The 27996-nt window shown below is 43.0% G+C and overlaps 2 protein-coding genes across 5 annotated transcripts; one reads left to right on the top strand and one right to left on the bottom strand.

Annotated features, from left to right (window-relative positions):
* Nucleotides 1-12: 12 nt before the first annotated feature.
* LOC105666197 lies at nucleotides 13-14178 on the bottom strand. 2 transcript variants are annotated; one of them, XM_012313240.3, is made up of 4 exons: nucleotides 14046-14178; nucleotides 950-1069; nucleotides 632-810; nucleotides 13-548 (listed from the first exon to the last, which is right to left on the bottom strand). In XM_012313240.3, exons 1-4 carry the CDS (start codon nucleotides 14050-14052, stop codon nucleotides 471-473), a joined length of 384 nt encoding a protein of 127 aa, XP_012168630.1. In that variant the 5' UTR covers nucleotides 14053-14178; the 3' UTR covers nucleotides 13-470. The 2 variants fall into 2 exon arrangements, with proteins under 2 accessions (XP_012168630.1, XP_012168629.1); XM_012313239.3 differs by lacking the exon at nucleotides 14046-14178 and adding an exon at nucleotides 1128-2105.
* LOC100643492 (protein kinase C, brain isozyme) lies at nucleotides 3011-27911 on the top strand. 3 transcript variants are annotated; one of them, XM_003398616.4, is made up of 13 exons: nucleotides 3011-3653; nucleotides 11396-11427; nucleotides 11525-11607; nucleotides 16943-17051; nucleotides 19846-19974; nucleotides 21609-21762; nucleotides 21901-22129; nucleotides 22242-22373; nucleotides 22485-22750; nucleotides 22837-23038; nucleotides 23172-23360; nucleotides 23438-23578; nucleotides 23654-27911. In XM_003398616.4, the coding sequence occupies exons 1-13, from the start codon at nucleotides 3454-3456 to the stop codon at nucleotides 23804-23806; spliced, it is 2019 nt and encodes a 672-aa protein (XP_003398664.1). In that variant the 5' UTR covers nucleotides 3011-3453; the 3' UTR covers nucleotides 23807-27911. The 3 variants fall into 3 exon arrangements, with proteins under 3 accessions (XP_003398664.1, XP_012168628.1, XP_020721167.1); XM_012313238.3 differs by lacking the exon at nucleotides 16943-17051 and adding an exon at nucleotides 13811-13922 and having other exon boundaries at nucleotides 3012-3653; XM_020865508.2 differs by lacking the exons at nucleotides 3011-3653; nucleotides 16943-17051 and having other exon boundaries at nucleotides 11390-11427.
* Nucleotides 27912-27996: the final 85 nt, after the last annotated feature.

The raw sequence follows: 27996 nt of genomic DNA, 5'->3' as shown, positions 1-27996 counted from the left end.
AAAAAGATCGTGTTACATGTTACATATAATTTTATTAATTTTATCAACAAGTACAAAATATTTGTTAATGCATTATTTAATAAAATTCTCTTAACAAAATGTATAAAAGGAGTGTTTGGACGGATTGAACAGATGTTGTATACAAAGAGATGTTGTATACATGTTATAACGAAGGACGGATTCAAATTCAATTCCATCGTTGTTTTACCTTATAATATAGATTATATGATACTGGGAGTATGAATTACTTTTATCGTAGAAATACTCCGCATCGTCATTTGTTCCTAAATATGTTCCTTTCAGATACATGCAAAGTATCAACTTATATATATATATAGGTACAATTAAAATATATATAATATATAATTATTTGTTCCATGCACAGTTGAAAAACATTGTTTTTCTAATGAAAAGGAATATCACTAGTTGCAAGAAGCCAATGCTGGAGCAATATCTTTTGCTATTATTCGTCATTTCACTATGTGCCATAAATTATGCAAAGATATCATTACGATCAACCAGGAAATATGTATTTTCTCTGCTGCAGACTGAAAGAAAAGAAGCAAATTCCATGTATATAGTCTGTATCGCTAATGAAACTTTTAGAATCAGTATGTAAACCATGACTTACGATAACATAATAATTGCATTTATCTCCTTGACAACAATCAGAACATTTCCAGTCTTCGTACCATATATATGTGCAATCTCCCATATTAGAATGTTTTATTCTTTCGCATTCTTTTCTCGTTGCACATCTCTTTGAAACATAAAACTGTTTCTTCGCACCTTGTGACCAATATGGTGTACCTATAAACGATATACGATGTTGTAAGGATTTAAACGAATGATTTATATTGAAATAAACCATCGCGTATTGGTTAGTGTAAACATAACCTCAAACGTTGCTTTCAAACGAATTGTCAGCTATGGAAACTTCAAAACTTACTTCCCCATTTAATTTCCGTTAAACACGTGTCTTGACTCTGTTCACAGATTTTTGTACTCTTTAAACATTTTTCTCGATTACCCTCTTGATTGGTACATACATAGCATTCCAGGGCGTGGCCTAAAAACATTCATAAATAAACAAAACTACTCGATGAACCAGTATTTACTTAACATACTAAATGATAAGCAGCATGCGATGAAAAGGGCACAATATAATCCTGTTAATCTCATTGTGGAACAACATATACACAAATTCAGATGAAAAAAAACAAAACCACTACACAATGCGACACTTGTTCAAATCGAATGTAGGAAAAGATCGACGACTATAACGTTGGTACGAATGATGACGTTGACGCTCTCTATGAAATTCGAATAATTTTACGGCTACGAATTAAAAGGGAATATGTATCTATTATGCTAAAATAACAATGAAGTAGTCAATAATCATAATCATAATTAAGCAGTCAAAAGTTCTTTAGCGTTTATCTCGATATTATTTCAGTTTATTCGTTTCTCTGTCGATCTTGGTAAAAGTGCGAATTAAGAAAGACGTACATCGATAATACAAAAATCGATCACGTCTACAAGAAACGTTTCATGCATGATTTTGTTATTAAAAATAACTAGTACAAATAATATTGACTCGCGCGTTAGAACTCGAGGTATATGCATCAATTTTCTGGTTGACTGGCTTAGGGTCGAATTATATTTGCTCCAATCTCTGATCAATCCAGTACATGGTTTGAAAATTCCGTATTGAATTTTTTCAGGTGAATTTGTTAACGTCGACCTACGTAACGATATAACATAAGAGCAAACGTCAAAATTTCAATCTTCCGAGACTATGTTATGCTATCAAAAGACATACGTACATCCAACGATGAATTCTAACGATGAAAAAAACAGAGAACATGATGGAAATGACTTTATACGTATAGGAATGGATAAAAGATTAGAAACGGAAGAATGTTAGAACCATTTTAGCATAGTAGGAGAGAAACGATATTGATTAAAGAAAGAAGGAAAAAATCAAAGTCGCTATTGAGAAAGCGCAAGAAGCAGCGTATAATAGAGAAAAATACGGTAGAAAGTAAGAAAGCGAGGAAGCGAAGCAGCAAGGATGCAGGGGGAAGGTTAGCTAGTGCATTGATACTCCCCTCTCTAAGTACGTAGTCCGAACTCTCCCTCGGGGTTTCGGTGAGGTCGCATGTGCTCGCGGTTCTCGCGGATGTCGAATGTCGATATTCGAGTGCGCGGCGCAGGCTGAGCAGTAGCAGTGTCGAGCCACTGCGCCGAGAATCTAAAATTATCGGCCGGTTCATGAGAGGGGAGGGCAGGCATATGCAGAGGTGGAGAAGGCGAGAGAAAGGAAGGCGGGGAGGTTGACAGAACGATGTAGGAAAAAAGAGAGAAGCAAAAGGATAAGGATGGAGAAAGAGTACGTAGCCAAGAAGAACGGTGGCGAAAATTCTCATGGAGAACGAAAAGAAGGGAAAAAGGGAGAAAGTCGATCGGAACGAGGAAGATGCAGATCATTATGTTCGATGATTATTTTATTCCTTGATAGGAAGGGTCGAATCGACGAAAGTTGGAAGAAACATTAAAGTTAGGCTAAAATCCAAATATGAAATGACAAGGGCACAAAGTGCACAAAAAAAAAAGATGGAAGATGAGAAGGTGGATGATATGAAAAGGAAAATGGAAAGCTGGAATGGAGATGGAAGCTGCGGGTGGGCAATGGCTGGGCATTGGAGAGCATGGCTGGAATGAGGAGGGCGACGAGAGAGGAGTGCGGGCGAGGAGAACGGGCACGCGCGCGCGCCGTTTGGCATAGGTAAGAAGAGAGGAAAAACGAAAGGGAAGGGTGGCGAAGCGGGGATCAGATGCAGGCATAGAGAACGGGGTAGCGATGGTCGCGGAGGAGGGTGAAGAGGGAGAGGAGGTGGAGGAGGAGGAGGTGAAACGCGGTGGTGGTGGTGGCAAGCAGGCAGCGGCGGCGGCGGCGGCGGCGGCGGTGGTGGCGGTGACGGCGTTGGCAGCGAGCGAGGGCAGAGTCGTTGACGGTGACCGTCGGTCTCGACACGAGTTACCGTGACAAGTGCATTACTTATCGCACGTCGAGCGAGTACACATTGGACGCGCACGTCGAGCATTTCGACAACCGCGCAAACAAACGGCTTTTTCTCTTTCCTCGCTCCTTCGGTTTTCGTCTCTTTCTTCTCGACCATACTCTTTCCCGACTTGTCCTCCCTTTCCCTCAGCGTTTCCCCGAGCATTCCTGTGGTTGTTGGCTCTCGCTCGGATAGCTTACTCTTCCCCAGCAAGGGTCGATTCGTATACGCGCGTGCATCTTTCGACTGACGTGTGACAGTCGAGGAAAAGCTGCCGCAGCTCCGTACATCAAGGGAAGAGTGGCCTGAAAGTGTGCGAGCCACGATCAAACTTTCACAGATTTTTGCTCCGATCATTATCTAGGAGAATCGATTAGTTGACTGCACGATGGCGGACGATCAGGAAGCAAACAACACGTGCGAGGATTCCCTTGGGCCCGGCGACGCGAACACTGCATTCGCCAAAAAGATTAGGGGACGAAAAGGAGCTCTCAAGAAGAAGAATGTCTACGTCGTCAAAAATCATAGCTTCATGCCGCGCTTCTTCAAGCAACCGACCTTCTGTAGTCATTGCAAGGACTTTATATGGTGAGTCCTTTAAATCGTCTTTTTCTTTATCTCGTGTTCTATCCTTCTCTCGCGATGTTCTCTGTCCTTACATCACCGCTCCACTTTTGTCTTCCCGCTCCTCTCCTTCTATCGATTCTCCTTTTCGCAATCGAATTTAATCTACGTACAATCGAATATCTGTCGCGTCTTCAGTTCCATTTGGAACGTCCGATTGTCTCTATTTTTCTCGTCTTTTTTCATCCTTCTCCTCTTTCCCTTCCTCTCTTTTTCTCTCTCGTTTTCTCTTTCTTTCTGTTTCTGTCCTCGATGATACATAAATCCAGTGGCCGGTAGCTGCCGGTAGAGTAACTCGAGCAACGGTTAAACGGTCCGGCCTTGAGAATACTCGCGCTTCGTCTAAATTAGAAACGACGACCGAATGAGAGATCAATTTGAGCGCGGGATTTTCGAACGATTTCAAGCGATCCAGCATCCACGAAGCGAGTCCTGCTTTTTCTCTTTTAAGCTGTATCGATTATGGGACATCCGATAATTACGCTTATATTTTCCGTTGCTAAGATCGAAGAAAGTAGAATGACATCGAATATATGCGTCGGCAAGCAAAAACAATCGACGATCGAAGCGATGACAAATCTTTGACCGACGATATTTCGTATTTGCGTAAGAAACATCGGATCGCAATTGTCCGATCTTCTCCGTATATTTTATACGATTCAGCGTACGATAGACAGTGATACGTAATTAATTCGTTGTAAAGCGTCAGGTAAAAGAAGTTTACCGCATGGCATAACCCGGATGATATCTAACGAGTAACATTTACGTGCAGTTGAAACGGTTACAGGCATTGACGCACAATAGCGAGCGACCCAGTAACCAAACTAACTTGTTTCGCCGACATCGATTTTGCCGTTGAGAACGGACGCAACAGACGTTTCCGATCCAATTCTTCCATACCTTTTGTTGTTGCCTTCTTGCGGAAAAAGAAACGCGAAATGATCGAGAAGTTGTCCCGGTATCTTCGTTAGACTATCCCAACGATTCTCTTTGTTTCTTCATGATGTTCCTATACTTGTGCTTTCTTCCAGTTTGATTCGGTTAAAAACATCGACGACGAATAATTCGGTCAAATCGTGTCAAATATGGTCAACCGTGATCCTGCCCGTGATTCTTTTCGATCAACCACGACGATCCGATATTGGATGCGATCCGATCCGATCCGATCCGATCCAATTGAATCCAAGCCGATCTGATTCGATCCGGTCGTGTATAACCGGAATTTACGAGTCTACTTGCTCGCCAGTGTTTGCTCTCATTTACGATCGACACTTGGATGTAACGTTCCGCCACCTTTTCTTCTCACGCTCGTTCGAACCTTGAACGATTGTCTTTCAAATATACGTCAACCGCATTTTTATTATGCAATATGAAGTTCAAATAAAGAAAGCCAAAAGCGATAATGTTCTTATTGTTATTATTATTATTTATCACTCTATCCATAGAGAATAGCGTTTGGGCGTGACGATTGCATTTAACAGACAGTTTAAATCTCAATTTAACTCTAAAACCTTAAACCTAAGTACAACGTATTAGCAAGCATAGTTTATCCGATCACGTACAAAAGCAATGTATTTTGACGAGCTTCTCTCGAAGAAAATAACAGATCATTTCTCGGATTTCGTTACCTAATAATAAAAGTCAAGCGTCTTTCCGAGGATTGACGAACCTACTCACGGTTGACCGCAAGATTTATTTCACTGGCTTCTGTCTATTCGCGAATCACGTGTTGCGATTGCGAGTCGTAACGTATTTAAAACTATAAGTCGTTATCGAGTTGTGTGGTTTCGCGTGACGAACTTGCATTATCCGTCAGGAATGGCGAGCACAATCTCGCCATTCATTTCTAATTACATACATAGGTGTTCTTTGCCACACCGCCACACCGACAATACCGTCTGATTTTATTTACGCGAAGCGATAACGCTGCGCTCTTTTCTCGTTCAATTGCTACACGCTAACGAGAAGATAGAAGGATGAAGAAGAGAATGTGCCTCTTGTCGAGGAATCGGTTGCACAACGAGTAATGGTTGCGCGTCGATATACATATACATACACACGTATATGGAGGTAGAGATGACGAATCACATACCAAACGATGCATTTGAGTTTCGTGAACCTTGAGATCGAGACGACGAAGCCAATCGACCACGATTCATCTTCCACTCTGTGCAATCTTCGTCCACGGAAGAATAATACGCATTCTACGATTCTAACGGAATATCGTGGATCGTAGACGTTGTTGCGTATTCATCTATACATAGAGAGAGAGAGAGAGAGAGAGAGAGAGAGAGAGAGAAAAAAGATAGGTCGCACGATGCTAAAGAGGGTCAACGACGACCAAAAGACTTCCACTCGTTAAACAAAGGGATTGGCCCGTTCCCTTTGGATAAACATCGACTTGTCGATTTACAACCAATTGCTCGGAAGTATCTGCTTCCGACGTGGCTTGCTCGTGACAGGCCGATAAGTATACGATCGAGTTCAATGAAAAGGAAGCAAAACGCGTTAGCTCCGTTGTCGAATTTCGAAAATTTCACCGCCGATGGTTGTAACACGGATTCTAATCTGATCTCCTTTTATTAAACAGAAAATTGATCTTTGGCTCGAAAAATTGCTACCAGCAAATAGGAAGAAATATTAAGTTTGTCGTACGTTACTTTAAAGTTTAATGCTTTCGGCTTATCGATCGCGTTGCATTGTAACGAAAGGAGAACAGCCTATATCTACCTCGTCGGAATTCTCAAGCAACGCGACTATTATTTTTGGATCGTTGAAAACGCTTTTTATTTTAGAGATCGGTTACTTCTCAGGACTAGAAAGCTGGTTACCGAGTTTACGCGGAAGAGACACCTAACGGTTCGATCGTGAAAAAATTGAACACGCGTTCGAACTTTGTTTTACTTTTAGCGTACTCATTTTGTTCGTTCCTCCTCGTGCGTGCCTTTCGCTCAAACTCGCGCGTTTCTTATTTCGCGCGAGAAGGACGAACAAATATTTTGCACACTGTAAGATGCGCTCTTGCATCACTCAGAGTGATTTTCGTCGTTGAGTATCTTATCAGGTAATTTCTCTAAGCTCCTCAAACGATGTCCGCGTGTCCCCCTTTCGCCGATTGATACTTTATCGATTTTAGACGCTTCCGCTTAGCGAATCGACAGACTATCTGATTGATTGGCTTTTTTCCCGTATCAGTTGTACCGTTTTACGATGTCGTATCGTTGAATACCTACGTAGTCGTTGATTAGACTGCACACGCCTGGTGCAGGGTTATCTTATGGTACGTTTCGTATTTCACGAGAATCCGAACACGACGCGCCGGTAAATGAACGTTACCGTTGCTACCAAATGAACGTTGCGATTTATTCGTACGTTGGTTCGCTCGTATTTGAGATTCGATGGAATATCAGGACACGGATTCCGACAATCCTGGCCATTCCTCGGAAATTCATGAGAATCCTGTCGCGTTGATCGTATCGGTGTGCCGCACACGCGCGTTGTGTCCACATACCTATCCGGTAGCTTTGAACTTCCATTTAATCATGATTTTATGGAACCATGCTTGAAATGTAGTGGAAGCTTGTTCATTTTGTCAACGAGTTGGCCGGGTCGTATCGCGCAGCGTCGGTTAAAACGAAACGCGAAAAATAGAAAATTCTCTTTGAGAATTCTCGTAGGAGACTGGTCGTTACAATTTATCAACAATATTTTTCGCCGCCATCTATTTCACCGCGTTCGGAGGAATTCTGTAAGCACTGGAATCTAAAAAAGCACGTTCCGTGAAAGCGAGCGTGCTCTGGCCGAAGGCCAGCGCCTCCGAGCTGCCTGTTGAATTTTCCATCGGACGTTAAGGATCTCGTTCCGAATCTCTCGCGGATCGTTCACAATACCAATCGATTCCGAAGAATTCGTACTTTCGTGCGAATAAAACGTACAGAATCAGCGGATAGGCGTATCAAGAACAATCGCGTCTTTGACGAACTACCGATCGCTGTTCGCCGCTAAACTAAGCATCGCCACTACGCCCATTTGTCGTTGTGCGAAGGTTTCGTTGCGAAAAAGTACTCGCTACTATCCATTTCGGACTAACAAATTCGGGATGAAAGGTGAGAGGCGAGGATACGTGCTCGTAAACGCGAGTATGCTCGACGCTTCGTTTGGGAATTTTTAGCGGTCCGTTGCGGTTCATTGCGGTCCATGCGGGGGAAGAGCGAGGCAGGGGAGGCTAGAAAATCGATGGGAACCGAGCGAACCCAATTAGCTTAGAACAAAAGGCTTTCGATGGATTCTCGCCTGGATCGGTAAGGTCGTCGTGAGTCTCGATGAGCCCAGGAAACCCGTCACGGTCCAAGAAGCACCTGCGGGTTAAGCGAATATACATAGATGCGATATCGCGATCGATTACCTTTTTCTCGAGCAGAGATTATAAAACCTTACGTTTGTGCGATTCCTTTGGCAATTGCCGATACGTACGTTCATTGGCAATTTTCCGACCAAGCTTGCTCCTCTTAACGGTCCTTTCTTGTCATTAGTCATATTTGTATGATCATTTGCGTATTACACACGCGTCGTATGTACTTCTCCACCTTCAAATGTCCCACAAATGCGTAAAAATCCGTCTATCCTATTGTGTCAGCTTTACCATCCTTCCCTTTGCTCGGGACCTCGATTGATCGAATCCTCCGGTCAGGGTGGAAAATCGTATTCGAAACACGGTGAATTTTCATCGAGCGTTCCTCCTCTTTCACCGGATAGTCAGCAGGACGGAACTAACTTGTTCCCTCTCCACCCTCCCTCTCTCACTCTCTCTCTTTTTCTCCCTCTGTCTTTCATCCAGCTAACCCATATCGGCTTTCGCTTGAATATCCAGCTGATTCAACTAAAAAAATCGACAGCGCTGTGCCGTGCGACGTTGTTCGTTCGTTCGGGACGAAACGAGCGTCAAGCCAAACTCCTGCAGCGATAGCCGGTTAGAAGATTAACAATATTTGGCGATCGTGTGTCGGAAGGTAGAGAGTATCGGGTGGAATACGGTCGCCGCCGGTGTGGTGCTCCCTTCCGGCTCCGTTACAGTGGTACACGAGTAGCGGATAGCCAAACCAGTCGACTAAATCGACCTTAATTTTCCAAAGGGCGGCTACTGACGATGTATCCCGCATCGAAAATAGAACCGATCTACTTGTTATTCCAGTTATAGTAACTTCCACCACATAGCCATATATATCGTGCGTGTATACGATATATACACGTATATGTATATGTATATCAAGTGTACGTATATGAAGTAGCAACGCTGATTGATGCGGTGACACTTAGAACGCTACGGGGCGTTCTATTTTTTCTTAAATAGGGATTCATTCCCGGACAAGATGTACACGTTTCTCGATACGGCCAGGTTTAACGTTTAACGGATTTTACGACCGCGTTACGTAGCTTTAACGTGTGAAATCCAGCTTCTTTTATAGCGTTCGGCGTACCTGCACATCTACCGAGCGAATAAACTCTCATTTCTTACCGTGTATAAGCGATTTAAGCTTGTCCATGCATTCGTCGCATTTGCCACACACGACTTATCGGCATCGATACGGCACAAACACTATGAAAAGGAATATACGAGATTTAACACTGGAACTACCGATAGTTAAGACGAAGCTATTTCTACCAAAGCCAGTGAAAACGACTGGTCTTCAAAAAATACCTGATAATAGAATATTTGTATATTTATCGATTTATTACTTTCTTACAGATGCAATTCAATGTTATGTAGTACATCCTTGGTATTATTACTACATCTAGGACCATGATCCCTAAACGAGAGTTAACATATTCGTAAAATCGTAGGACCAGTCATTTTAACTGCTGTGGTATTTCTAGCGTTAGCATCTAGCGATCGATCTGCAATTTTCTTGATAACTGATATCGTCATATCGAAGGAAACGGGGTAAAAATTTACAAAACCTGTGGCAAGTTGTAGAAAACGAGGAAACTGGTTAATTGCGGTTCGATAATCGGATTGCAGCACCCTTTTACACTTTCACAAGTACCGGTCATTTTGACCAATTGGCTATTGGTATAAGTAGCCTCGATACAAAATTATTTTCAGTTTGAATACACGAAGAACAAAATAAAATTCACTATATTACTCTTTTAGTTATCGTTGCGAAAGTCATTACATCATCGCGGAAAGAAAATATAACACGAAGTAGGAATTTTAAAATAAAATTGTAAAACAGTTCTAATGGTAGTTCTGGCGTTAATATCGTCAGGAAATATAAAGAAGGGAAGCACAAAGAAGAAAGGAAGGATGAAAAGAAAGAAAAGAACTTAGGTTTGTTCGATTTTAGGACGCCGTTACATATAACTGAATATCGTTTACTCGCAAACTAACGCGAAGAGGTGTCTATTATTCCGGTAAAATAAACAAAGATTAATAAGACGGCGTAGAAAACGCAATTACGAAGAAACGACGCGGTTCTGAAATACGAAATGCGACTGTATAAGTATTCACGTCGATGTTGGTTCGATATGGTTCATGTGCCCTGCCGTTAAGTGAGCGATAGCCTTTAAGCTTCGAAGAAATGTAGGCTAATCTGGGATTTGTATCGATTTTTCTTCTTTCTTCCTTTTCCTTATTCCTTTCTTTTCGTATTCCACGTGTCCTTTCCGAACATCTTCTCGTGTTTCACACACTTTCCAGTTATAATCCCTGATCCTTTCGTGAAAGTGGATAAAACAGACCAACATGTCGCTATCTTTTTCTCTTTCGCTAACGTACGTGTTTCGTTCTCGCGTTTGACCTCGCATTATCCTTTCGATCGACCTGTCCTCGTCGCTTATCGCACGTAAGGTGGTTACGCTTTACGATCCGCCAATGATTCGCCCTTTGTTCATTATCTTCGGTTCGAACGACGCCTTTGAAACTGCGAATACGCGAATTCCGTTTGATCGCCGGCAATACGATACGCGTAATCGGAAGCTACGCGCACCGAAGTCTAGTCGTCTTGAATCGAAACCTTATTGGTATAGCAACGAAGCCTTGAAATCGAACGATTTGCTCGTTAAAGCTGCGTTAATCACTCACGGGCCGATATAGATGGTTACCGCGCGTTACATCACTGGTAAATAAATGTTATATCGGAAATGTACTTTGGATCGTCTCCCAAGATCCGACAAGTTCTCTTTCCTAGACACGCGTTCGTCCTGTTTAAGTCGAAGCTTCGGCTAATATCGAGAGCTTGTTTACGTTGTATGGCCAAGCTTTTAATATACGTGGTATAACGATTCGATAAAGTAGAATTCGTATCCTTCCTCGTTTCATTGAGATCGCCGATAATCGGGACAAAAAAATCTACTTTGAACGTTTATCGAAAGGTTTTTATACAGGCACTTTCTTATTTAACGGACTAACGTAGTAAAAGCGTACAGAGAGAAGAGCTGGTTCGCACTTTGCTTTTGACAAGCCACCGAACGAAATGGATGCTGTTTCAATTGATCGAACATACAGACCTCGAACGCGTTTCCCCATGCAGCACGAGACTCGTCGGTCTGTCGTACTACAAATAGTTGTTAGGTGCTTTGTTAGTCAGAAATAACAACTACAACAAGAACAAGAACAACAACAACAACAACAACAACAACTGGAACAACAGAGAACGATGGAGCGTTCTATGGAAAAATTAATTTCACGACGAAAACTTTTGTTTCAGGGGCTTTGGAAAGCAAGGATACCAATGTCAAGGTAAGAACGTCCGAGGCCTCGACGTGATCGACCTCTTGTCCAGCCACAATTCGTCCCATGGAACAACTTTGGCTGCATTTTGCCGCTTGTGTTTCAGTCTGCAGTTTCGTCGTTCATAAACGATGTCACGAATACGTGACTTTCACGTGCCCTGGCGCCGACAAAGGAGCTGACTCGGACGTGAGTATCGACGAATTGCATATCTCGTTACACACGATTCTTTTCGTTTATTATTCTTCTTTCTCGAAGCAGTTTTATCGCGCCTTTCTCTCTTTCGTCCGAAGCCAAGGACGTTCTAAACGCGCTTCGTTTCGAAAAAAAAAAAAAAAGTAGAAAAATGTCGCAGTCGCGATTTTCACGCGATTCGATTAGCTCGCATACCCCGCACCGTGTTACCTGAACTGCGTATACGATTCGTGGGATCGGAACGAATTTCAAGAATAGCAGAATACGGAAATTCTGGGAGCAAAGAAATGCGCGTGTGTTGCGCGCGGATGTCCACCACGGACTATCGTATTACGCCGAGACAGCTTGCAATTACGTTCCCTATTTCTTTTTCTCTGTCTCTATCTCTGTCTCTCTGTCTTATAACTCTAGCTGGCTCACAATCTCTGTCGTCTAAATACGTGTTAATTAATAGCAGCAGCGTTAAACACGCGTAGAGGACCGAGCATATTGGTAGCCGCTGCGAAAAGTGGCGACCGGTTAAGGAAGGTCGTTGCCGGATCGATATCGAGGTCGAGCTTTCCGTCGACCAAACGCGCGCGGATCGTATTTTTACAGTGTAATCGATTCGATGGATTCCGTATTTTAGCAGCTAATGAAATTCGTTCTATCGAACAAAATTCGCGTTACCTAAACTTACTTATATCTAATAATAATAAGATGAAAGAAAGAAAGAAAGAAAGAAAGAAAGAAATAGGCGTTTTACGTTACGCGTTGATAGAAACTGTAGATGAATTTATCTCGCGTTTAAATACATACGCCGACGTAATTGGAAGAAATGGACCAGAACGTAATTGCTTACGCGTGTCGAGAAGAAGAGGAAGAAAGAGAGAAGGGTAACGAGCTAAAACGAATCGTCTAATAAGCCAATAAATAAAGCCGTAACGGGACAATTAAAAGAACAAGGATGATCCTCGGCTGGAGCAAATAGGGAAAGGACACCCGGGGCTAAGAGCTATATATTTCTCCACGTTTTCTCGCACCGCGCACGATTGGCCTAAGCGTTTACTGCGCTTCGTTTAACCACGCTTGTAACACGGAATAATTATGCGGACGACTATAAGGAAATTCGTTGGCCCGGATCGTCTAAACGGGAACAACGCTCCCGACTCGTTGCGAGATCGCAACAAGCGAATCGGAAAATTCGCCGCTCCCGTCATCCTCCTGCGACGCCTTCGAGGGCAATCTGTCGAAGGATCGACGAGTCGCGAACGTTTTTCCAATCACTGCGGAAGGAAATGGTTTTTATTTACATTTGGGTATTCGACTAAAACGATCAATGTCCTAGCGTCTTCCTTGGCCCTGGTGCTGATTTCCTTGTGCTTCTGTGCTTCGAAGATGACTCTTTCTCGAAAGACCTGATCCCCGTACGTCCTTACAGACATCGAATTACGGCACAATTTCCCTGAAGGCGATATCTTTGCTAGCCAAGGAAAACGTACGGTTGATCGATCGATCGGAAACTAAATTTCAAAATTGGCTGCGTTTTCACGTCGGTTAACTGACACGTCCGTGCACGTAGCGGTTACGAGTAACGAGTCATGCCAGGCAGACTAATAATCGAGTTGGCGCTTTCGTAGTTTGAAAGCGAAGCATAACTTGCAGAACTTAATGGACCACAGCTCGGAGGACACAGTGCCGCCTCGTGATAACACGTCACACGGAACCGTGATGTCGCTTGTTCGTTTCAGCTGCGAAACTGGCTCGTTTCGCGGTTACCGCTGCCACCGATTCCGATGTTGTTCCACGCGACGGCTAGACGACCCGTTTCTAACTTGGACCAACGTACATAGCACCGGTTTATTTCGAACGACGTGCTACGCGCCTCTGTCACTAGCGAGCGCGTGCAAGCTTCGTGGAATGAAAATAAGCGCTGGAACAGATGTTTCGAAACGAACGTGTCGCTGTCACGTGATCGTTCTCTTCGATATCATTGCAATTACGTGCCCGTGGAAGGCCGAGCAACGAGTTTATTCGCTGATCAGGGAAATCGATTGCCACCGATATCTGTTATATCCTTTCTATTCGATCTCGATCCTGATTTTCATTCCGATCCCGATTACGATCCTGGTTGCAATCCCGATCACGATCATGATCCCCTACGCCATGACCCGAGAGTCTGCGTGTGTGTGCACGGTGTAATGGTGTAATAACGCAGGACACGCGGACGAAGCACCAATTCAAGCAACACACCTACAACAGCCCCACCTTCTGTGACCACTGCGGTAGTCTTCTCTATGGTGTCATCCACCAGGGCATGAAGTGCCAAGGTATCATATTAAAAACGAAAAAAGAAAAGAATGGAAAGAAAAAACGAGAACACGCAACCAGTCACACGCACACAGACACACGAAAAGAAAAAGGACACAGACACTATCGCACTTTATACTGACCGTACATTTTGTCTATGGTCCACCGTTTGTTCGTGGTGTTGCTTTATCTTCGTCTTGTTTCCTCTGATCTTCTTCGTGTCTTCTGATCTTCTACTTTTTCTTCTTTTTCTTCTACTCTCTCTCATTTTACTTTCCCTCTTCTTCTTCTTCTTCTTCTTCTTCTTCTTCTTCTTCTACTACTACTACTACTACTATTATCATTGTTTCTTCTTCTTATTCCTCTTCCCGATGTTCGTACTTTGTAAATATTCTTTCGCAAAGCTTATCTCTGCCGCGCAAGAGTTTAACATATTCGTGCGTACGTAGCAGCCTGAACGCTCGCGAATTTCACAGAACAAGTTATCGTCGATGCGCGATGTACCGTCTTCGATCAGTTTTCTCGACCACGCGCGAATTAATTTCTCGTTGGTTTTTCCTGTTTCGGATTTTACGATTCGCGGTAAGTTTTCACGCGGAAACCCTCGAGCGCACCGCAATTTGATCGCTATTTGTCGCCTCCGAACGACTACGTATTCGTCGACACTCGTATCCGCGTACGTTTATCTCTATGTGCGCACAGAAACGTGTACCTATTTACTTTTCACGGGACGGGGATAAAGAAGCGAAGAGAAGAATAGAAGAGAGACAGCGAGATACAGAAGAAAAGAAATGGAAAGCTAGGGGAGAGAGATACACGATGTACATACGTAACAGAGGATACGATTCGACTTTGGTTTACTTTTCTGTCCGCTTCTTTCTTTCCAGTTTCCGCTCTCTGTTTCCCTCGCTCCTTTGCTCTCCTCGCGATCGTCGTGGTGACCGATCTGGCGATGGGACAAAAATCAGTTTAACAAAATCTCATCTCAAGCTCGTTTCGTTAACGCGCAATCGAAAAACTATGAAAATATGGAAACGTGGAAACGACGTAGGTACATACCCATCGCTAGACGAATCCTGTCTTTTTCACACACGACTTGTCTTTTCTCTTTTGAAATTTAATGTGTGCGCGTGAAACGTTTCCTTCCCACTTACACCTTTAAACCTTTTCACACTTCTCCTCGTTCTACTTTTCACGATGTGTGTGTGTGCACAGACTTTGATGTTCGTATACATATGTATAATAGTTACACGCAATATTTAGCTTGGCCTTTTAGACGTCGAAGCTTGATATTTGCGTTACTTTGTTACATCTACGATCTTCTCTCATAGTTGTCGGTGTTTCTCGAGATAGGCAAAATTGTGAATTCGAGGATGACGCGACCACTTTGAATGCACGAAGATCGCAAAGAACGCGCGATAGAAATAGCGGAAAGTAATAGTTTTCGAGCCGGCCGCCGCGCCAGGTTGCTCGTAAAATTTCGAGTAGAATCGGATATTAGCCAGCAACGAGAAAGAACGAACGATAATATTAATTATGGTTTAGACGATAGAAAGGGAACGCGCGATTTCCATCATGCTGTGAATAACATCTTCGACTCTAAGCTTCTTCCGAATAAAGGCGATCTTCGATCCTGTACAATATTATACATATGATATATATTACATTATACTTGTTATACTTTTGTAAATAACTCTTCTATTTTGTACAGATTGTCTATGCATTCTGTGTCTTTCCGCTTCTACGTGTTTTTTTCGGATAATCTGATGTCCAGCACAATTTATACGTTGATCTATGCCGCATCATGTGTCACCGCAATTCGTTTTCTATAATGTATATACGTGTGATTTCTGTGGCGCGTCTCGGTACCTCTTTTCCCTTACGTCCCTTTCCGCGAGATACACGCGAAATCGGACAAATCGAGACTCCTTTCCACCGTGTAATTTCCACTTTTCTACTTTATCGGCGAGCCATGCGTAGAAATAACGAGAGGTTTGCGAACGAAAAGTCGAAAGAAGACTTCCAGGCTCCATGCATAGAGTATAGAACGTGTTTGGCGCCAAGAGAGTGAAAGAGAAAGAGCGTAGTAGGGGGCGGGCTGAATTGGAAGAAGAACGGCGTGGAAACGAATTAAACGCTCGAGACTACCGGGGTCGGGAGAAAAGCCTGGAAAATCGAGGCAAAGGAGCGGGCCGCGTTAGTGCCCGAAAGACGGCAAAGGCCTACTTTGCTGCTCGCTTCCCTCGCTGTTCCTCTTTCCATCTTTCTCTCCGTTAGCTCGATCCCATCTTACTCACGGGCTAGTCCATTTCAGCTCGTCCTAGCCTCCCTTTCACCTCATCAGCCCGACCGACCAAGCGGCCGCCCACCCTCCTACTGGGATTCTTCCATTTTTTCTTTCTCATTGTACGGAAACTAAGAAGAAAAAGAGACAAATTGAATTTCGCGTAGCAAACCATGACCTTAACTGGGTTCCGAGTGAACGTTATCGAGCGACTAGCTGGCTATCTTTATCGCGACAAGGATTCCTTCCCGACAAATAGGTTTACACTGGTGGGAAACGACATTCCTCCCTTCGCTCGAATTGAAAAAGATGTTAAAATCGCTTTTCCGTAAACCATCTCCGATTAAATTTGAGATTAAATCGAGAGAACGGTTGATTCGACCAACCACTGAAACGGACGCAGCAACACCTTTGTACTTTCAATTTCGGCCACCCTTTCTCTTCGTACACTTTGTTCAGCAGCTTCGACCGCAATCCGAACGCGTCTAATCGTAGCGAAAAGCGAGAACCGGGAAACCATATTTTTTTTTTTTTTTTTTTTTGGTCGACGTTTTTTTTTGGTAACGAGCGAGTTGGTCGATGAAATGATCGCCGAATTAGCTTCGAGCGATTAAATTGGTAAACGCGATATAGCAGTTTCGGTCGAGCTATCGGTAGAGACGAAGTAGCGAGGATTCGGCTGGTATCGCTCGAAATCAGAGCATCAGATCACAATGAAGGACCGGGCTTTCCCGGGCCGCTATTTCTTGTTCCCAGATGAGCACCGCACACAAATGGGAGGTTTTCACGTACCTGACGCCAACCTTCTGCGACCACTGCGGCTCGATGCTTCACGGTATCGCGCATCAGGGACTTAAATGTTCAGGTAGTTAACAAACATTCAAATCAAACAAACTCAGTCCGCAATACATTCCACGAAGCGGCTAGATTTCGCACTCGTTTATCTCTTCACGTAGTTATCTTCGGTATAACGTACAAGTTCGCATTCGTCTAGATTCGAGTAGAAACAGCTGCTACCGGCATATCTGCCCTCCGTCGCGTCGCTTGTATCGAGCGGCGCGCCTCTCAATATAATAAACTATGAAAACGCGTTGCGCTGTCTCTCTCTCGGATCCAGCTGGACCGCGATACCCATATATTACAAACTGTGCGATCAATTTTTCAAATCCGTCCTCGATTCTCGATTCAACGATTCAACCCGAACGGAGTAGGTACGACGCTCCTCCGTACGTACTTACCTTCTGTGACTACAAGTCGATCGAATAAATACCCTCGATTATCACGTAAATGTGCGAAATAACGCGATACTCGATAGAGCTTCGCTTCTGCGTCTCACTTTCAGTATCCTTATATTTCCCGATCTTATCCAACTACCATCTCTCCGACCTCGAAATCGTAGTTTAAGAAAATTCTCACTCGTCGGTGATCGCTAACTGCATCTACGATTCAAACGTATCCTTTTCTACGTTTCTTTCGCTGTTCTCGACTCGACTTTGGAAACCTCGGCGATTTCCATCGTTGCTCCGGTTCATGTTAATTTCTAAGATAAGAAAAACATTAGGAAGGTTATCCCCGTGCATGACAAACGTTCTACGTTCCCATCGTATTTTCCTCGTCGCTGTCATCATCGTGCACCTGTTCCATGCTATCTCTCTCTAGTATCTTTCCTTTCCTGTCTCATCTTCGTTGACATCATCGTCGTCGTCATAAGTCCGTTGCTGTCCTCGTTTCCGCTCAGCTATTCCGCTCTTTTGCTACTTCATTCTTCGATTACGATATTTTTCGAGCAGACCAATTGGTTGGTTCGCTGTCAGAACCTTGTTCGTTTCTTCCGACAACCTGCATCCTCGATTTACTTTTCAATTTCTCATAAAGCCTTCTGCGTATATCCGACGTATCGAACTCGTTACATCGATATATCTACATATCATATACATATATATACATAGATAAGTCGCGTTTTCAAGCGAATCTTAAACTGTCTCGCGTGGATCGTGTACGTGGCTCGTAAGATCGACGATCTTCGACCTCCGCTTTGAAACGTCCATAGCCAACGTTTACGATGTTCACGACGTTGGTAGGTACGAATAATTTTCTTACCCTTGGAACATCGTTATCCGTATCTCTGCCTGTTTGTTAAGAAGGAACGCTATCCCGTTCTGCTCGTATCTTCGTTCGATGATTGTCGGTGATACTGCACCCTCATTCGCCGCGAAACGTTACCCGTTCCGTTTAAAGTGGAAGATGGGAACACCTTGCACTTGGTTGTTTGCCTATTAGCTCCTCGCTTGCTTACCCCGTTGCTCTTTTTGCCACATCCTATCGCACAGTTAGGCGAGCTCACCGCCTCCTATACATATACATACATCTATATAAAATACCTTAACAACAGTGTACGTACGGTATTTGTTCGCGATCTTTATACATAGATATTGTATATACGGTACATAATTGTTACACTATTGTACATACGATGCATGCTCGTAATTATCATAATACGTATACGTAGATTTGTCCTTTGCTCATTAGCGAGTAAACATGAACGCAACACCTACCTTTCTTCGTTGATTATGCCACCCTTTGATTGCATATTATTATTTTCAGATCATGCATACCATTCATACGTGTCAACTGCGATATTAGATTTTCCAATATACTACTATATGTGTATACAGATACATATGTACATACGTATCTATGTATGTGTACTCGCGCGTGTCACAACTTTCCTTCGTATCCTTCGATGGAATTTCGTTAAATGGTAACACTTTGTTCCCTTCTGGTTTCTCTGTGATGCTTGGTATGCGCACGGGAGAACATATCTATGTACATATGTTTCACGATCGCTGTCTTTTCTTTCCTTTACGCGCTATCGATACCGATGCGAACGCGTAGATATCGATTTCCAACGATAATTACCTGTTCGATATAGATCTTGTGTATATTATGCCAGATCACGTGGTTTGTCATAATGGCAGCTTCTCGTTGTACTCCACTTCTCGCAGTCAGGATTACGAGGTGTTATCGACCGATCGATGCGCGAATCGCGTGACAAGAAAATCTCGTAAACGAAACCAAAGAGAAATAACGAACGAAGAAATGCCTGTAACTGCGTTTACCAGCAGTCGATAACGTCCTCGTAATTCGTACAAACTCCCTTTGTATTACGATTTATGCACGAACCTCCGTCGATCGAGCATGTCATTCGGACGGTTGTTCGTTTAAGTTCCGCGCGTGTGCACTTTCGACTGCAGCCGCGATCGCGCGTCTCGAATCGTCTTTCCATCGAGGAAAGATGAGAAAAACGGACCGAACCAGCTTCGATCGCGTGTAACGTTCGAGTAGCGTAATCGATAAGAAAGTTCAGAAAAATGAACGAACGAAAAAGACAGAGAGAAGGAGACGGTCGACAGCTGCAGTTTCGATGGCTAATGAAACGCGTAATGAACCGCGCCCCTATTCTGCATCCTGCTGCTCGAACCAAGACTTTCAGACAAAATATGCCGAGAAACCGTACGAAAGAAAAGAAGTAAATGAATAATACGAAAAAGAAAAGAAAAAAAAACAGAAAATATACGAGATTACCGGTCTGGCTGCAACGTAAACGTGCCAGCGAGTATCGGACAACGATTATAATCGATCATGATCTAATAACGTAGCATGCGACATGAACGTACACAAGAGATGCGAGGAGAGCGTGCCGAATCTTTGCGGATGCGATCACACCGAGAGACGTGGTCGTATGTTGTTGCACATCTCATGTTCCGGAAACAAGCTCACCGTCGAAGGTACGTTTACCTTTCGCTTTGCTGCTCTCGATTTTCCCTACGACGATTTCCCTCTTCGTTGTACGAGCGAACAACGGAGAAGAAAAGAGAAAGGATTTGCAAACGTAACGTGCCATGCATCTTTCGTATTTTATAATTATATCTTCTATAATGCAAGTGGAACGAAAGTTGTCTCTAGTTTAACCCCTTAACCTACGATTTACGTTCGAGAATTTTGGGCCGAAAACGTCAACAAGCTCGCGCAGCCTTCGAGCCATTCGCACGACTCGTGTAGTACGTACTACGCGCGCGGGCTATGCCCGTGATATTTACGTTCGGTCCGATCACCGACTACGGGCTATGCCCGTAGTTGTAGGTTAAGGGGTTAAAGGGATGTCCTGAATTAGAATGTTCTAAAACAGCGTCTTTTTGTGATTTTTTTTAGAAGGGAAAGAAAGAGACGAGGTTATTGAATTTTGAGGTATGGTTTTATATATATTTAACGAATACAAACAATTTTTTTAAAGTAAAAAAATAAAATTATAACAAATTTCTAAGACTATTTCATGGGCTGCAGTCTTCGATCGGAATGGAAGATCCACCTCGTAATTCCTGACTGAAAGAAAAGACCAAAAAAGGATTAAATTATTATATATCTTTCTTCTGGGTGAACTAAACAATGGCAGAAAACAATGTGAAATTAAAAATTTTGGTGGGTTTAGAAAAAATGCGTTAAAAAAATAATAAACTTTAAGGTGCTATAACAATTATTTAAATAAACTTTTTGAAAAGCTTTTTTAGTTCACCCAGAAGAAAAATATACAATAATTTAATCCTTTTACGGTTTTCTCTTTCAGTCAAGAATTAAGAGGAGGATCTTTCACGCCGATTGAAGACTGCAGCCCATGAAATAGGCTTAGAAATCAGGTACAATTTCCTTTGTTACTTTAAACAAAATTTTTTGTACTCGTTAAATATATATAAAACCATACCTCAAAATTCAATAACTTCATTCCTTCCTTTCCCTCCAAAAAAAAAAAAAAAGAAAATCGTAAAAAGACGCTATTTTAGAATATTCTAATTCAAAACACCCCTTCAGAGATAGAAAATATATTTTTCAAAAACCGCGACCAATCATCGCCGATTGCGATGGACCAAAAATTGCGACGAATGCAAAAGCGCGACTATTCCTGTTGTGCATATTACGCGCGACAATCGTCTTTGTTCGACGCACGTACATAGATTTGCAACTTGAGCAACCACAGCTGTGTAGCACGGTTCGCCTATAAAATGGATTTAGTCTTTTTACACCATCCTGCGATAATTACCATTAAAAATACCCTTGTAATCGATTTATCGATTCTTTCGTCAAACGGCTGGCTCTGCAAGAGATGAAATAGGGCCCCGGAGCGACGCGACGCGACCAGCGCAACATCTTTATTATTAGATGATTATTACCGGTCAAATTAAGCTTCTTTCGTCTCAAGGCCGTGATATTAAACGGTCGTTGATTATCGTAAATGAAATTCTACCCTTTCTCCGTTGCTCGTAGAACGGAACAGTCGCGTAGGACGGTTGAAAGCGAGAGCGAAAAGCAAACCAAGCAATGTACCGAACATCAGGAAAATTATCGTAAACTTTGACTGCGATTACAGTGAAACAAGGACGAAATCTGATTCCGATGGATCCAAACGGTTTGTCGGATCCCTACGTCAAGCTGAAGTTGATTCCGGATTCGGACAACGTGAAGAAGAAAACGAAAACGATCAAATCCTCGTTGAATCCCGAGTGGAACGAGACGATCATTTTGTAAGTGACGGTAAAACTCGTTTCCTCTCGAAACGATTTCGAGAGATGTGGTTTTTAATCTCGACGCGAAGAAGATGTGTTTATTGCACGCGAATAGAAGTAAGAACGTAGCTAAAGAACGACCGATTCGATTTTTAGCGATCTGAAACCGGAGGACAAAGACAGACGACTTTTGATCGAAGTTTGGGATTGGGATCGGACGTCGAGGAACGATTTCATGGGTTCGCTGTCGTTCGGCATATCGGAGCTTATCAAAGCGCCTGCCAGCGGATGGTTCAAACTTCTCACGCAAGAAGAAGGAGAATACTACAATGTACCTGTGCCGGAAGAGGGTGTGGATCTTGCCGAGTTGAAGATGAAAGTGCGAGTATGTTTCTTGCTGGGCAATGCCGCGACGACGAGCTTGCGAAAAATGAAAAAAGAACAACGGAGCGACACGTTCCGATAATAAACAATTATTCTGATTTTTTATCCCGTAGAAAACTTCGGTAACGAGGAAAACGACGGCGACTCAGGACAAGGAAGTGCCACACAACATGGGCAAGAGCGACTTAATAAGGGCGAGCGATTTCCACTTCCTGATGGTGCTCGGCAAAGGCAGCTTCGGAAAAGTCAGTCGTTCGTTCCATATGCATAGATATTTAAACAAATAATAATTAATAAAGCGACAAATGCACGTACGTTTGGACCGCGTCATGTACATTACGGGGGTCGTGTTTAAGGTGATGTTGGCGGAAAGGAAAGGAACCGACGAACTATACGCCATCAAGATCTTGAAGAAAGACATCATAATACAGGACGACGACGTAGAATGTACTATGGTCGAAAAACGCGTTTTGGCGTTGTCAAGTAAACCACCGTTTTTGGTGCAACTACACTCTTGCTTCCAAACCATGGACCGACTGTATTTCGTGATGGAATACGTAAACGGTGGCGACTTGATGTACCAGATACAGCAGTGTGGCAAGTTCAAAGAGCCCGTCGCAGTGTAAGTCTCGATCGTCGAAGAAACTCGCGCGCTATTCACGCGGTAGCGATCGTTCGCCTTAACGACCATACTCTTATCGTTCGTAGATTCTACTCATCCGAAATAGCGATCGGTCTGTTCTTTCTTCATGGCCGAGGTATCGTGTACCGAGATCTGAAGCTGGACAACGTCTTGCTGGATCAAGACGGCCATATCAAGATCGCGGACTTTGGAATGTGCAAAGAAGGTATCAACGGAGACAAGACTACCAAGACGTTCTGCGGAACACCCGATTACATCGCACCGGAAGTTAGTGTTTCGCTTCTTCCTGACCAAAGCTATCGCAACATATACAGCATACTATATATATATATACTATACGTACATCGCATATATACGAGGATACGCGACTCGTATCGATTCGTTTGCTCGTTTATTGCAGATTATATTGTATCAACCATACGGAAAGTCGGTTGATTGGTGGGCATACGGCGTACTGTTGTACGAAATGTTGGTTGGTCAGCCGCCGTTCGACGGAGAAGACGAAGAGGAACTGTTCGCCGCGATTACGGAGCATAACGTTAGCTACCCAAAGAGTTTATCGAAGGAGGCCAGAGAAATTTGTAAAGCGGTAAGCGTTGGCCCATTGGTCGACGATTTAGTGGTTTAACCGCGATTAAATTATCAATTTCGACCTTGGTTTTTCAGTTCCTCACCAAGAATCCGGTGAAGAGACTCGGTTGCGGACTACGCGGAGAGGAAGACGTCCGCAGCCACGCGTTCTTCCGACGGATCGATTGGGAGAAGATAGAAAATCGGGAGGTGCAACCGCCGTTCAAACCAAAAATCGTGAGTATGTCGCGTACAAACGGCGCGAAGGCAAACGGTATGAAAGATGAATAACGCGTGAACGTTTGCCCGTAGAAACATCGCAAGGACGTGAGCAACTTTGATAAACAGTTCACCTCGGAGAAGACAGATTTAACGCCCACGGACAAATTATTTATGATGAACCTGGATCAAACGGAGTTTATGGGTTTCTCGTTTCTCAATCCAGAATTCGTGCAACACGTTTAAATCGATAGAATATTTAAGTCACTGGATAGTTTTAATCTCTCCATTTCCTTCGACGTTCATCTTCCGACTCTTTGCTACTCAGGGCTTTCACCGTCATTTCTCCCTTCTCTCAATGTCTCTCTCCCTTCCGTCCTTTTCCTCGCGTCCAATCACTTCCTCTTTTCGATCATTCTCTGTTGCAAATGCAACCCGAAACTTTTCATCTTGTATCTTTAAAATAAAGATCGGGGTAGTCTGAGACGTCTGGTCGCTCGTATCGCGTTAGTATCGTGAAAACTTACAGGACCGGCGTGAATAATGGATTCGTCGAACGAATCTGAGATCGTAAGAAAAAGAAGGAAAATAAACTACAATCATTCGCTGAGGAAACATCGTGCTTCCTCTTGCGCTTTTACCAAGAATCGAGGATATTTCCTAATTACGATACTCGTTCTTCTCTCTCCCTTTCCCTGCCCTATGTACGTTATCGTTATACGTTTACTTCGGTATGTTCTACCGTTGCCTTCCGAAATACACGTACACAGACACAAGAAATACACGCATTTATATATGAACGATGCATACCGAACAAACGAATTATATTCTTACTGTCATATTATCATGGTTATTATTACATAGATAATCTTCTAAAAATAGTCTGAAATTGTTAACGTTATACGTATTGAATTTCCATTCGCGTTTCGTTAACGTTAGATACAATTTTCGTCTCTATGATCTTTACGAGTAGTTAAAGTACGTCTACACATAGTATTCGAATGTTCTCATGCACCGGTTTTATCTCCCATTGAAATTGAAATTTCCTAGCGTTATAAATATTCGATTCATATTATCGTTTCGTATATCTGCACTCGTTTACACTAACACGTATACAACACAGGTACATGCTTACATTTATACACATGTGCCGAAGCAGAATTATTACGCGATACAATCATTCTTGTTTCCTACTGTTAATGAATTATATCGTCGGAGCACGAACCTGACGCGTGTTTTCTTACGAATTCTATTAATTCGTTGCCAGGAACGTGCTCGATGACCACCATATCGGTAATAAGACTTACGATCGTAAAACTAATTTCATACCACGCGAGGGTACGCGGTGAATGTCGGTGATGTTGTTACACGGGTTACATATACAACACATGGTCGGAGCTGCTAAAAGATCGACGATGCGTTTAACGATCGCGAAGAGTACACGGTTGTTTTGCCTGTTCGATCGGACGTTGTTCTTGTCTAGTTTATAACCAATGTCCGTCAGATGTTTGCTGCCGTTTCAACGTTCACCGCGCTCGTTGAACGTTGTCGTTGGTCGAAAGAACGACTCTGCGCCTCGAGCAACGTGTTCGCCACGTGAATAGACCGTTCTAGACAATGAACAGCTGTTCTCGACAGCACACACACCTCGTCTCCTCTGCTTCCTTTCGTTTGTCGATTTCGACTTTGCTCGAGATCATAAAACGAGCAACGCCTCGGTATTCCCTGATGAAACTCTTCTCGTGCCTGAAATCCTCGCTCCAGTGATATACGTCTTTTCTATCGAACTTGTTTCGGCTCGCGTCATCGAGGACGAGAACGATCCGACGTAAAGGGAACGGACGAATATCTCGCGTAGAACGTCGCATGGAACAAGAAGAAACACGAGAATTCGCTGAGAATCGTTCGAGATCGTGAAACGTTCTCCTCCTCGATTTCTCTTTCTCGGTCGGTTAACGCGCCGACGCTCGATAGTAGGATTAATTATTACTTGTCGATTAACTGCGCGTAATTGTCGTAGATAGATAGATATACACACACATATGCATGCGCGCACCCGCGCGTAAACACACATACACAGAGTTGACTGACTCGTTAACTCGAACGGACATCCCCTTTTTCTTTTTTTTTTTTTTCTATTCGTTTCGCGTTCACGACTCGTCGAGTGACGGTGTAATCGTACAACAACGGAACGTCGAGACAAATAGACGCGTTTGAGTTGGAGCGCGAACTACGAATTGCTGAAATACCTACCGTTTAGGTATTTTACTTGGCATCCTTGAGGACGACGCTCACTCGCCGAGAACCACGTGTATACGCTAAAAACTCGTATCTTTTCGCTGCGCTTGAACGTTCCACGCGGTCGATCTTTCGTTTATCGTCACATTCGACGTAGCACGAATGACGAAGGTAGTTTAGTTTACCAAGAATTGCTATACGCGGAGGTACAGATATTTGTAGCTCGAGATGCTCAAGTCGCGAGTTTGCAGATCGTTTGATCGTTGAAAATGTTAAAAGATGAATACGCTAGTGGTTCAGCTAGATCCGTCAAAACGTTGAAACTTGGATAGCTTATCATATAATAAATCATCCAATAAACTTGGATAATCCTGTATCATCTTGGTCGTTCAACAACGAAAAGATACGAGTTTACAAGTTTGGAAAAAGTCGAACATAATAATTACATCTGATTAAGCGTGTTCCAATAAATAAGTAATTATCGTGACGTAGTTCTCGCCCCCTTATTCAGCGGGTGATCCAATCTTGTGCTTCTATCAGCAAATCGGGCGATTTTACGTAATCTCGTCCATATTCCACTGTCGTTGTCTAATTGAATTGGCCGCGTTACCACGGTTCGCTCGTTTATTCGTTAAGGAAACGAGTATTGTTTGATTCCCTGAACAAACGGTTCGTATAATTAATAATAGAACGACGCACGTGCTGCTTCTACCGCGTAGATAAAGTTCACCTTTAATTTACCGAAAAGTCGAAAATAGCCGCGCGTAAATTACGTTCCGAATTCGTTTTACGCCGCAAGATCGATTTCGGAACATTTACGATAATTCTACCGACGAGTCCCATCGAGGTCCTAAATATTCCGGCACGAGGCTACGTAATCTACGCCCGAGATCTATTTTTGTACGAAAAAAAGAAAAAAAGACCAACAAAAAAAAAAAGGAATGAAATTCGACAAAGAATTTGCTCTAAGCGCGATGGCGATTCTTCTTTCTCGTTGCTCGTCGCCGAGAAGGAGATAGTACTTTTTCCCATCACTGTACCGTGACACCTTTCGTAACGCTCTTTTAGCCTCTACGCGACATTCGAACGTTGTTGTCAAAGGAACGTTAACCAAAGATAATCGTCGGATGATTTCGAGAGCCGTAGCCATCGATTAGCGAAGCGTTTAAACAATTCGATTCGCGAAATATATTTCGAAACCGAAATAACGGAGAAACTAGAAATGTAGCGACCGATCGCCCTATAAGTATCGGTACTCAGCGACGTAAGTACTTACATACTTGCGTTTTCGTTGTTTCGTCGAGACTGCGATAGCGTACGTATTTACTTAAATACATACGTAAGCTTCGCTCGACGCTGGTGTTCCAGCGAGGCGACACAGTGATTTCACAATCGTTGTGCCGATTTATCTCTTTTTTGTCCTTCTCTTTCTTTTCTTGTTTTTTCTCCAAAAAAAAAGGAAACAATGAAAAAAGAAGGAAAAAAAATGACGTCTTTCTATCGATTTTTCTTTATCTCGGTTAGGGATAATAGCTGACTGTTTCCTCTCCGATTCTGCTTCTGACCTCCTTTTCTATACCCCTTTTATCCTTCGCACTCTGTTCGCTGTTCTCAATAAACTTACATTTTAAAACTAAGGGATAGAGAACGGTACCGTTTATGCAGTTTTCAGTGCGACGAACAAACATATTCGCGTACCTCGATTTTAACGCGACGATCACCGCTACGTGTCTTTTTTCGCGCGTGAAATTGAAATTAACAACGCTCGAATCTTTGAAGCTTAGGATTCGACCGCGTTCCAGAAATCTTTGCACAAGTAGCGAAACAGTTGGTCGGTAGAGTGGTTAAATCGATAAGGTTTACGAATTTGTTTGTTCGAATACGAAAAATTGACATTAATAAGGAGAAAAGAAGAGGACGGGGATATTCGAAATGTAGCGAATGTAATCCGCGTAGTTCCGGTCACTCTCGAAGTTGTAATTCTGTTCTTTTATCTCGATTACACGTCGTATAACACTATACACACGTTCGCTCGTACACACATATTTTTAAAATGTTTTCTGCATTTATAATGTCGTAATAAAAGTTTCGAATCGTGTCATGAGAAAAATTACTCGTACGTATACTGACAATGAAAACCACTGCGCGTATACGAAAAATTTCGTTTGAACTTACCGCGTATCTGTTGCACCAATCGG

This window comes from Bombus terrestris, chromosome 11 (assembly GCF_910591885.1).
Source record: "Bombus terrestris chromosome 11, iyBomTerr1.2, whole genome shotgun sequence".
NCBI lineage: Eukaryota > Metazoa > Arthropoda > Insecta > Hymenoptera > Apidae > Bombus > Bombus terrestris.
The sequence above is the reverse complement of the archived record's forward strand: the minus strand, read 5'-3'. Positions and strand labels throughout refer to the sequence as shown.